At 40.7% G+C, this 12,711-nt stretch overlaps 1 protein-coding gene across 1 annotated transcript in view; it reads right to left on the bottom strand.

Annotated features, from left to right (window-relative positions):
- The window catches only part of LOC306877706 (ras/Rap GTPase-activating protein SynGAP-like), a gene marked incomplete at its 3' end in the record, with an annotated part of 94,184 nt that overhangs the window by 14,205 nt on the left and 67,268 nt on the right, over positions 1–12,711 (bottom strand). The window contains exons 15-18 of the mRNA XM_079429625.1: positions 12,114–12,689; positions 10,235–10,678; positions 8,660–8,836; positions 6,761–6,972 (exon numbers count right to left, since the gene is read on the bottom strand). Coding sequence (XP_079285751.1) covers positions 6,761–6,972; positions 8,660–8,836; positions 10,235–10,678; positions 12,114–12,689 — 1,409 coding nt within the window. The remainder of the gene's footprint in view (positions 1–6,760; positions 6,973–8,659; positions 8,837–10,234; positions 10,679–12,113; positions 12,690–12,711) is intronic.

Genomic DNA, 12,711 nt, shown 5'->3' with positions numbered 1-12,711 from the left:
ATGTCCTTCGAAAAAGAGTAGGGGTGTAATTTGCCCAATGACCTCTGACCACAATGGCCTCCTAATCATCCCCCATACACTGATTGGCTGCATCACTCTGGTGTGTGGTTGGTGTTCTGGCGCAATATGGCTGCCGTTGCATCATCCAGGTGGATGCTGCACATTGGAGGTGGATGAGGAGATCCCCCCCCCCCCCCCCCCTTCCATCTAAAGTGCTTTGAGTACCCAGAAAAGTGCTATATAAATGTAACAAATTATTATTATTATTATTTTGGATTAATCGTTTGACAGCAATATATATATATATATATATATATATATATATAAATAAATATAATAATTATATATATAAATTACAATTATATTTATAAATATATATATAAATTACAATTACAAATAAATTTACAGTTAAAAAAAATTAAATTAAATGAAATATAAATAATAAAATAAATTATATAATAAATACTTAAATGAAATAATTTAGCTAAAAATTAATGCATAAATTATTATACCATAAAAGCAATGTTTAAATGAATTATTAATGTACAGCTTTGTTTTTGTTGTGCTGCCTTTAATAATTTCCTTTTCATTTTGGAGTGAAACATGACCTTGACCAGGTTTTGTGAGATTAAGCCATGAATGTAATTATTAGAAATCATATATGAGGCTTGTGTTTGAATAGAAGCAAACACAAGCCTGTTTCTGAAGTTTTATTGCATATTTAAAAATGCATGATCTTGATGCTGAAACTGATATTCCCGCAAGGCCTGAACAACTGAAAGCCAAATGTGATGAGGAGCGGTTGACACATGAGAGCGCTGTTCTTGTGATAACACATAGAGATATGGAGAACATGAACATCTGACATATGATCTGTTCTGATGTGTAAGACACTTTCATCACACAGTATGTTCCAGAACACAGTGAAGAGAGAAGTGCAGCAGAGAAGCTTGAACAGGCAGTTCAGGAAGAGACGATTCGAGAAGATATCCTGCTACAATCATTGATGGTTATTTGGAAGAGAAACCGCCAGCACCTTTTCTAATTTCAAGGTAAACAGGTAGAAGCCGAATAAAGGCTTTTTGAAGAATAAAACATTATTATTGCAGATACGCTGAAATAATTGACACTCCTTCATCTCGTTCTTAAACCTGTATTACTTTTTTTCTCTATTTTTATTGATTGATCGATTGATTAATTTACGTTTTATTTATAAAAAAAAAAAAATGCATAAAAAAATGACCATTTCTTTTCCTTTTGTGTTCCACTGAAAAATGAATAGCATACAGGTTTGGAACGACATGAGGGTGAAAAAAATAAATACATTTTTATTAATGGATGAACGATCCTTGAGAGAGCTTTTGCAAATGGCAATTTTTCTTTCTCAACGTGTTATTTAAACATGAGCAATTCATAAAGCAACTTTTCTTTTCAGCTCAAGCACAATCTGTCCATGTCAAACTTGTTTCCTCAGACGGCAGTGCTTAAAATGACAAATATTTATGCCTCCATTACAAACACATCCCGTTCATCCTGAGCTCATTCCAGTAAGGTATTGCATTAATACACGTCAAGGAGGGAAGCGACTTGATGATTTATATTTTTATGCCCTTTTGGGAGTAAGAACCAGGTCTCCCTTCATCATCTGAGTGTCTTGACTCCATGTCTTCATTCCTAGAATTGGATTGAAATAGCAATATACTCTGTGACACAAAATATGCGGTAAGTGCTGCATTACAGGAAGTTACATCATCATTTCATCAACCAATAGCTGGGGTGATGTCATTTATAACACTGAAACAAAATATTGGAAGATGGGTCTCTGTAGATTCACAAAGCTGAAAAGAATCCAAATAACACAGTAATAAAAATGATGAAATGAAACAAACTAAAACAACAGCAGGAAGGAAATGAACCCAGTTCATCGATTAAAAATAGCCATCCATGCCAAACTACTATGAGAGTGGCACAATTCAACATAAACGACAGTCGCTTTAGAAAACATATACAGTGACCCTTAAAAAGTATTTGGACACCTGCATCATTCTAAAAAATGCCTGAATATCAAACTAAATATCAAATAATATGCCACAAAAATATGAAGCAGTACAACTGTTTTTGCCATCGATAATAATAATAAATGTTTCTTGATCATCTAGAATGATCATGTGACACTGAAGACTGTAGCAATGATGCTGAAAATTCAGCTTTGATCACAGGAATAAATTGCATTTTTAACATAAATTAAAACACAAAACAGTTATTTTAAGTTTGAATAATATTGGCAGCAGCTATGGATGCTATTTAGACCAAGTGAAAATAGCAGTATTTTTTAGTGATATGCTATTTAGACTGTTAAAATAGATGTATTTTCTGCTATTTATACTACTTGTTGCAAATAGTGGCAATTATCTGCACCTCAGTACTGTAGTACGGTATAAAACAGCAGGCAATAATAAGTTATTGAGTGTAAATTGTAATATTAATTCAAATTATTAAATGGATGCCACCTTATTGGGACAATAAAGCCCTCCCTACACCTACCCCATATGTTCTTTTCAACTTTTTGATTATTTCCTTCATTTTTATGGAAAACAAATGCTTTTCTGATGCGATGTGAAATTTGAAAAAATTGTAATGTTGACTAGCCCAGTCACACGTTGGTGGGCCGACAAAGCAGGCTATTTGCACTTAATAATATTTAATAATATTTCACATTATAAGAAACTAAGATGGCGGCGCGCGCAGTCGCAGCAGCTTCTCTCTCTCCCGACAAACCGGTGTTTTCGTGTTTTTTGTCTTGTAAGTCGCAATGTTTTTGCACATCTTCGTCTCGTCTACCTGTCTTTAAGCGCGCATACAGTCGTGAGTTTCTGCTCGAGGTCGGCAGAACCACATTTTTAGAGTTAAACTCCGCGCACACTGAAGAGCTGCGGGACCTCGGTCTGCTCCGAAGGCCTTCTCCATCACCGACCCCCACTACTGCATCTCGCCCGCAGCGGAGGCGCTACAAGCGGCGTGAGAGGAAGCAGAAGAGGGGTAAGCGCGGAGGTATCCGAGCTAGGCTAGCGGCCAACCCACACAAGCCAGCTATCCCCACCATCGTACTGGCGAACGTACGCTCTTTGGACAATAAACTGGACTACATCCGACTACTCCGCTCGACTCAGAGGACTGTAAGAGACTGTTGTGTTTTTGTGTTTACGGAAACATGGCTTAACAACAGCGTACCGGACTGCGCCATACAGCTTGACCAGCTAACATGCTATCGAGCTGACAGAGCTCTCGTCGAGGGAGGTAAGATCCGCGGCGGCGGGCTTTGTGTTTACATCAATGATGCGTGGTGTCGCGACGCTGTTGTGGTCTGCAAACACTGCTCACCCCTGGTGGAGTTTATGATTATTAAGTGCCGACCGTTCTATCTACCGAGGGAATATTCAGCCATACTGCTCGTTGCTGTATACATCCCTCCCAGCTCCAGCAACAACCACAGGAGTGAGGCACTAAATGATCTGTACCAGCACACCAGTGAGCAGCAGACAGCCCACCCAGATGCTTTTCTTATCTTGGCTGGGGATTTCAATCACGCAGACTTAAAGAGTGTGTTCCCAAAAATTCACCAACACATAGACTTTCCAACAAGGGGAAAAAACACTCTGGACTTTGTTTACACCACCCAGAGAGGAGCTTACAAGGCCCTCCCCCTCCCCCACCTCGGAGCCTCAGACCACATCACTGTCATGCTAATGCCTGCATACAGACCGCTCGTTAAAGTCACCAAACCAGTTCACAAACAGATTCAAGTGTGGCCGGAAGGGTCGTCAGAGGCACTTCAAGACTGCTTTGACACCACTGACTGGAATATGTTTAAACAGGCTGCCACATACAACAATACTACAGACCTCCAAGAGTACTCAGAGACTGTTACTGCCTACATCTCCAAGTGCATTGATGATGTAACAGTCACAAAGTCCATCACTGTCCGGGCCAACCAGAAGCCGTGGATGACAGGGGAGGTCTACAGACTTCTGAAGGCTCGGAACGCTGCCTTTAGAGCTGGAGATGAGGAGGGCCTGAAGACAGCTAGGGCCAACCTATCCCGCGGCATCAAAGAGGCCAAGAGACAGTACTCCAGGAGGATAGCCCATCGTTTCAGCGACAGCAGAGACACGCGGAGCCTGTGGCAGGGGATACAGACCATTACGGATTACAAGCCCCCACCACAGACCTGTGACAACACCATCCCCCTGCTGAACGAGCTGAATGCCTTCTTTGCTCGCTTTGAGGCACAAAACAGCACCACTGCACAGAAGACTCCACCTCCTCCCGGCGACCAGGTGATGACGCTGTCCCCGGACAGTGTGAGGAGATCCCTCAGCAGGATCAATGCACGCAAAGCTCCGGGTCCTGACAACATTACTGGGCGTGTACTGAGAGACTGTGCAGTGGAACTCACTGAGGTCTTCACAGACATCTTCAACATCTCACTAAATCAGGCTGTTGTCCCCACATGCTTCAAAGCTACCACCATCATTCCAGTCCCTAAGAAGTCATCTCCATCCTGCTTCAATGACTACCGTCCAATAGCACTCACTCCCATCCTCATGAAGTGCTTTGAACGGCTAGTCTTGCACCACATCAAGTCTGTCCTCCCCCCCTCCCTGGACCCCTTCCAGTTTGCATATAGGTCCAACCGCTCGACCGATGATGCCATCACCACTGCCCTCCACCCAGCCCTCACACATCTGGAGAAAAAAGACTCATATGTCAGGATGCTGTTCATAGACTTCAGTTCAGCATTCAACACAATCATCCCTCAACAGCTCACTCACAAACTGGTCCAGCTGGGGCTCAGCACCTCTCTGTGCAACTGGCTGTTGGACTTCCTGACCGGGAGACCTCAAGCAGTACGGGTCGGCAGTAACACATCCAGCACCATCACACTGAACACTGGGGCCCCCCAAGGATGTGTGCTGAGCCCCCTCCTCTTCACTCTGCTGACCCACGACTGCACACCATCACACAACTCCAACATTTTCATTAAGTTTGCGGATGACACGACTGTGGTGGGTCTCATCAGCAACAGAGATGAGACAAACTACAGGAGCGAGGTGAGCCGCCTGGCCGGGTGGTGCAGTGACAACAATCTCTCTCTGAACGTGAAGAAGACGAAGGAGATTGTTGTTGACTTCAGGAGAGTACACACTCAGCATGCCCCTCTGACCATCAACGGTGCGACTGTGGAGAGAGTGAGCAGCACCAAGTTCCTGGGTGTGCACATCACTGAGGACCTCTCCTGGACTAACAACACTGTAGCACTGGCCAAGAAAGCACAGCAGCGTCTCTACTTCCTCCGCAAACTCAGAAGAGCCAGAGCCCCGGCCCCCATCATGTGCACCTTCTACAGAGGCACCATCGAGAGCATCCTGACTAGCTGCATCACTGTGTGGTATGGCGCTTGCAACGCATCCTGCCGCAAGTCACTTCAGCGCATAGTGAGAGCAGCTGAGAAGATCGTTGGTGTCTCTCTCCCCTCCCTCCAGGACATCTACAGCACCCGTCTCACCCGCAAAGCCCTCCGCATTGCAGGCGATCCCACCCACCCGACACACAGCTTCTTCAGTCTGCTGCCATCAGGGAGGAGACTGCGGAGTCTCCAGGCGAGGACCAGCAGACTGAAGGACAGCTTCATACATCAGGCTGTCAGGAAGCTGAACTCCCTCCCGTCCTTGCCCCCCCTCCCCTCTTTCACCCCCATTTAACACAGCAACACACTAGGAACTCTGACTCTGTGACACCCCCCCCCCACCGACCAACAACTGTAACCGGCACCTGTCACGTGTGCAGCATTGGCTGATCACTACCCATCCAACATTGACTGCAAATTACCTCTTCGGGTAGTCTGACAAAAACTATCCGAACAGTCTCTTCGACTTGTCACTTTAACAGACTGATAAGCTCTTCTTGCACTACACTCATAACAAAACAAAACATCTGCACAGTTTTGTTTTTGTTTTTGTACATTCAACTGGTTTGCACTCCATCTATTCTGCCATGTGCCTTATGCACTTTATCTATCTCTCTTGTTTTTATTTTCTACAATGTCCTCAGACTGATAAGCTCTTTTGCACTACAAATATATCTACACAGTGTTGTTTATTTAACTGGTTTTGCACTCTATCTGCCATGCGCCTTATGCCACTTTATCGATCTAATTCTTATTTTTTTCTACAATATCCTCATTTGTATAATTGTATAGTTGTATGTACATATGTTTAAACTGTATTTATCTGTATCTGAACGTGTTTAATGTTAACTGTATGCACCAAGGGTCTGAGAGTAATGCAATTTCGATTCTCTGTATGTATGTACTGTACATGTGGAAGAATTGACAATAAAGCTGACTTGAACTTGAACTTGAACATTATTACTGTTTTACTGTATTTTTGATAAGATGAATGCAGCCTTAATAAGCATAAGAGTCTTCTTTCAAAAACATTAGAACTTTTGAGTGAATACAGTGCACTTTATTGTATAATGTTTTTAATCACTTTTCGTGAAATGCTTTGCTTGAAAGGTGTGCCTGTGCTATATTTCTTCACTAGATTTGACATTTTGATTGACTTTCAGACATTTACTGTAAATATACAAATACTTTTCTAAACGGCATTAGATAAGGGGTCTTTGTCAAATGAACTGACGAGTGTGATCATGTAACCACCGCTCAATGTTTCTCCAGCTTCTGTTTTTTTCATATTACCTGTCAATAATTCCTTTAATTTGGTTGTCTTTCTCCATCTGCTGCTGTCTCAGTCTCCTCTCGCTGTTCTCCAGTCGGCTCTGATACTGCAGCAGGATTTTATTGGTCTGCTGCTCCTGAGTTAACAGCCTCCTCTCGTACTCCTCCAGCTTGTGGTGAGACATCATCAGACGCTCCTTCAAAGAGTTGATCTCCTCCTCGTATTCACGCACCTGCGTCCAGAGGAGAGAGGAGGACAGCCGGCGTGTTATCACAGCAGATGTTACCCTCATCTTGATAAGGAAATAAGTTGGCGAGTGAGTAACTAAAAAGTTTCGAAAGTACAAAAAAAGAAAAGTCTTCAATAAAAGTAAAACATAACATCTAAATTAAATTAAAGTAAAAAAGCTAAAACATTGAATAGTTTTTGAACATTAGAACTATCCATTCCATTAAAAGTAGGGCTGCTCGATTATGACAAAAATCATAATCACGGTTATTTTGGTCAATATTGTAATCACGATTATTTAAAACGATTATAAGTGGGCCATATGACCAAAACTTTATATGAAAGATTTATGTAAAGATAATATTAAAATCGGACAATAATAAAAATAATTAGACAAAAATGCTACTTTAAAAGTATTCAAAAAATAAAAGAATAAATAAAAGTTTTAATTAAAAGAAAAAAAAGTACAAAATAAAAGTATTAGATATAGTTTAAAAGAATTGAATAACTTTGTCCATTAAATGGCATTAATAAACTTTTAAAATATAATTAAATTCTGCAAAAAAAGTATTAAAAAGTATGTAATAAAAGTAAAATCATAACACTAAAATAACAAAAAATATATGTTTTTTACAAAAATAAAATAAAAAGTATGAATCAAAAGTATTAAAAATAAACATATGTTGTGAAAATTACACATAACAAGATATTATTGAATAAATGTATTTAATAAACTTTCAAAATATTAATAAAATATGCAAAAAAGTAATAAAACAGTAATAAAAGATAATAAAGTACTTTTAATGTCCAGCGTTGTTGATACACTAACTAAAAGTGGTGGTCATTTACCAAAATCCTTTCTTTCTTCTGTGGAATATAAAAGGGACATTTTATAAGGAGGAAGTAAATAATGACTCATATTTTTGTAGCTCAGCTGTTTTCAGAACAGTGTGTTTTTTTCCAGTAATAAGCAGCTTCAGATTTTGGCAAAAATTTGGCAACTTACAAGCAAGCATGATTTTGCTCCCCACAGCTTTGTGTCATTCATGCATGAAAATGTTGCCTAGGTGGGCAACTGCTGTCAATGCAAATGAGCAAATTCTCCTTCCAAACCACATGGGAATGATAAAATGTATTTAAAAAAATGCTTATTCATAGCTGAAGATGAAACTTTCCTTTAATAGGCACACTGTGAAACAATGAAATGCGGTTGCGTGTCACCTCTACACAAATTTCCAAGAGCAGCCAGGACGTAGTGATTGAAAGCCCATGCTGCTCTCTCTTGAAGTCTGTTCACTGCAAAAGTCTGCTCATTCTCATTTGATATTTAAATAATGCATAAATGAGGCTGCCAGCACCATCTGCTGCAGAGGTGAAAGATATGATATGCATTTCCTTGACACTTGTGCGCTGAGTTGGGAGACACAACTGAGAGGCTTGTGGCACATTTGCACAGGGACAGAGGAAGAATCAAGCTCGAGTTTGGACCAAGAAACAATGTGGAAACGGTCGAAAATGAAGATTCTGTCAATATGAGGGTGAGTAAATGGGTGAACAATCCTTTTATTTCACTCTAAAGTGATTCTAATTCAAAGCTCACAACATTCAAAGCTGACAAAATCTGTTGGTATGAATAGAATAAACCCACAGCACACATCTAGTAGAGCTAGTAGAGTAAGAGAGAAACACACCCTGTCCAGCCGCGACTCGTCCATGCTCTTTGAATACTCCTTGAGTTTGTATTCCTCTCGGTCGATGCGGGAACTCTCTATGTCAGCAGAAAGATGGGGCATGTTGGACACCCAGGCCACCGTTCGCTCAGAGGCAGGGATCGTGGGGTTGAGAGTGGATTGAGATTGGGAAGAGCCCTGAGGAAAAGAACACAAGATCATTTAAGTGTGGAAACAGACATTTGGGTTGCATCTTTGATACATACACTACACAGTTTGGGGTTGGTAAGAATTTTTATGTTTTTGAAAGAAATCTCTTAAGCTCAACAAGCTACTTTAAAAAATAAATAAATCAAAAATACAGTAAAAAGAACAATAGTGTGAAATATTATTACTAACAGTTATTATCTGTTATTATTATGAACTGTTTTCTATTTGAATATATCATAAAATGTCATTTATTCCTGTGATGCAAAGCTGAATTTTCAGTGTCACATGATCCTTCAGAAATCATTCTAGTATACTGATTTGCTGCTCATTTTTATTATTATCAGTGTTGAAAGCTTATTGTTGCTGCTTAATATTTTTGTGAAAACTGTGATACATTTTTTCAGGATTCACTGATGAATAGAATGCTCAAAAGAAAAGCATACAAATCTTTAGTAACATTATACATTTATTTGCTGTCACTTTTGATCATTTCAATGTGTGCTAAATAAAAGTATTAATTTCTATCAAATATTAAGTATGCTGTTTAATTTTATTACGATACTACCAATTAAATTATATTCCTTTAAGCTCCATTTAACAAATTTCACCAGGTTTGAATCCGTTTTACAAAATTCTGCAGATTTTTCTAAACAATCTGCACAAAAATAGTCCCTGTGTAGCATTTTTTTAAAAACCTTTTTATAGCAAAATATATACTTATTGAAATAATGAGATTTATTACTGTTATGCATTCAGATTAATAAATGTTAGTGTTTTTATTAATTATATTATAAATATAAGGAGTTTTAAAGTGTTACCAAGATTCTCATTTTTGTGGGTAATAAATATTGGGTTAAAATGTTTTTATTAGAATTTGTAAAAATTATAACTAACAAGATACTATCCATTAAATGGCTATAATAAACAGCCAAAATATTATTAAAATCAGCAAAGAATAATTGTGAAAAACTCCCTGTCTAAAATATTTGATCTTTTTATCTACAGAAATAAATATTTATTTAATATAACCAAATTTATAACTGCGTTTTCCATTTAGATGGGTAAATTGTGGCATCCGATTGCTTTATTAGCTGTACTTACTATAAAGCAAGGTGTTCAAGTCTGATGTTGCCACCTTAACAAAATTCTTTTATCTGATAAAATATTGCAGTTTTTTTTTATTAAAGGAAACTGAATAATTTGCTAAAGTATTGCCCAGTATACTGTATGGCTTTAATAAACATAAAAAAAAAAAAAAAAAAAAAAGGTTCCCAAATTTTTTCTATATAAAGCAATGTATAGAGATCACACACAAAAGAAGAAATACTAGACAAAAGCACACGTTTGACAGCAGGGAGAGTGAGGAATGGATTCTGATTGGAACACCTGTTTGCTCATGGTAGGCTTGAGCAGATGCTGTTGCTGGATCTGCTGGCGTTCCTGATGTGATTTGGATTGCTGTGTGGACTGCGGCGTTCCGCCCTGAGAGCCCTGCGATCCCTGGCTCTCTCTGGTGGAGCTCTGCTGATGCGGCAGGCCAGGCGGGGTGCTGTCTTTGACGGACAGCTGCTGCCGAGGGCCCTGCTGCCGGCCCCCGAAGCCGGACTCCGGGGACTGGAGCAGGTTTCCGCTCTGTGGCCTGGTTTTGCCCGCAGGAGCGGCGGCGGCGGCAGAACTCACGGAAAGCTGATGCGAGGGTTGCGATGTCATGCGCTGCGTGGGAGGAGCCATGGAGCTTTGACGGACAGGCTGAACGGTGGAAGGAGGCGTGGCGAGCGATGAATGAGATGTGCCGGTCTGCGATGCCATGCCTGCCATTTGCTGCTGCTCCTATTCATCAGACACATGCTTAAATAACACCACTTATCTCTAAATCAATTTACCCAGAAATCCAGTACAATAAGTACTAAATTAATTAAGTGCAATAAGAACAAAACACCAAGGGCGTAGGTTTGCTTTCGACATTGGTGGGGACATAAACCCGACTACACCCCCCCCCCCACACCCCCTGTTATAATTCATATAGCTTACAGAGTTTCTTTTGTTTGTATGTTTAACAGACAATAATTACACAATTATGATTTTGTGAACCAACAACATCAGCATCAGAGCGCTCGGTGTCTTAAAGGATAGTTCACCCAAAAATGAAAATTCTGTCATCATTTTCTGTCACCAGTATGAATTTATTTGTTCTGCTGAACACAAAGGAAGATATTCTGAAGAATGTGGGAAACAGAGCAGTTCTGGGGCACCATTGACTTCCATAGTATTTTTTTTCCTACTATGGAAGTCAATGGTGCTCCAAAACAGCCTGGTTACAAACTTTCTTCAAAATATCTTCCTTTGTGTTCGGTAGAAGAAAGAAATTCATACAGGTTTGGAACTACTTGAGGGTGAGTAAATGATGACAGAATTTTCATTTGTGGGTGAACTATCCCTTTAATCACAAATCGCTTTATTTTAATATTAATTGAATTGGACCCAGGATGATTCTGAAAGAATAGACTACTCTGCTGTTGCTGTAGTAACGAAACTCGTGCCTATCTGATTGACAGATAAACTGCACGCTCTTATATCAGTGTTATTTATTTATTTTGTAGTTTGATTTGTACATTCAGTTGAACGACATTAATCTAAAGTAAAAGACTGTCTGCGGCGACTCAGGACGCATGTTCCAAATCCTGCTGCACCGCAAAGTGCCACTTACATAGTTTATCAAAAAAACCAAAAAACAATCACATTATGATTTTATGTCATAGAATAAAATCATAAACAACCACAGGCTATATTATATATATTTATTTATTTATTTATTTTTATGGGGGTTGGACAATGGAACCGAAAGTTTCCAAAATATAACTGTCCCAAATGTCACACTTGATGTGGGCTTTTGTGAAGACCATAGAGTGTCCCATTTCTCATTTTATGATAAAGATAACGGTCCCATAAATTTTGTGTCTGAAAGGGTCAGTCCACACCTTTCCAGTGCTAATTCGTTACTGCGCATCTTTAGTAAATCCTGACAGTACTATTTTAATGTGGTTTGAAGACGGTTTGCGCTGATGCAAGGTGTTAGTAAAACTGGCCCTAAGTCATTTTGCTTCTCAAGTAAATGTATCTTGATTTAAGAAAGCATGGTAAAGAAAGGTGTGGCTTTCTTTACAGCTTCTTTGTGGCTTTTGCCCAAGGTACCACCATATTTGTTTGGAACAAGTTGAACTTGATCGACATGATGCAAAAGCCATTAAAACGGTCAAGAAAATACCTGCATGTGCACGGAGAGCTGGCGTCGGCCGTATTCGCTCTGGTTATGGCGGCTGTATTCGTCGCTGTAGCTGTGGGAGTGAATAATGCTCGGCTGACCCAGATGAGGGCCGGGTCTGAGTGTGGAGAGGTCCTCGCTGCGGGAGAAGCCACCGTGGGCAAACTGCGGGATGTAAGTGGGGTGAGAGGCGTCCGGCTCTGGGGCCAGCAGGAGAGGAGGAGGAGGTTGAGCTCGACTGTGCTGGTGGTGAAGCTGAGGGCCGTCAGCAGCCAGGTGGAACAGAGGGTTCTGGAAGGAGAGGGGGTAGCGGAGCGCGGCGGCTTGCTGCTGTTGCTGCTGGGACAGCGAGTCGGTGGTGGCTCCCATCTGGCTCAGCTGGTTCAACCTCAGACCCCCGGACATGCTGGAACCCCCGGACCCGGCCGACATGCGCCCTCCGGCACGCAGCTGGCCTCCGAGGCCTCCTCCCAAGCCCACGAGCCCACCGTAGCTGCCGAGGCCGGCAATCGAGGCCTGGGAAGAGTTGAGCATGTCCCCCATAGACTGCAGGTTAGAGACGCTGTTCATTCTTGAGTCCTGGAGGTCCATCATAGAAACA

The sequence above is a fragment of the Barbus barbus genome, assembly GCF_936440315.1.
Source record: "Barbus barbus genome assembly, chromosome: 12".
Taxonomy (NCBI): Eukaryota; Metazoa; Chordata; class Actinopteri; order Cypriniformes; family Cyprinidae; genus Barbus; species Barbus barbus.
The sequence above is the reverse complement of the archived record's forward strand: the minus strand, read 5'-3'. Positions and strand labels throughout refer to the sequence as shown.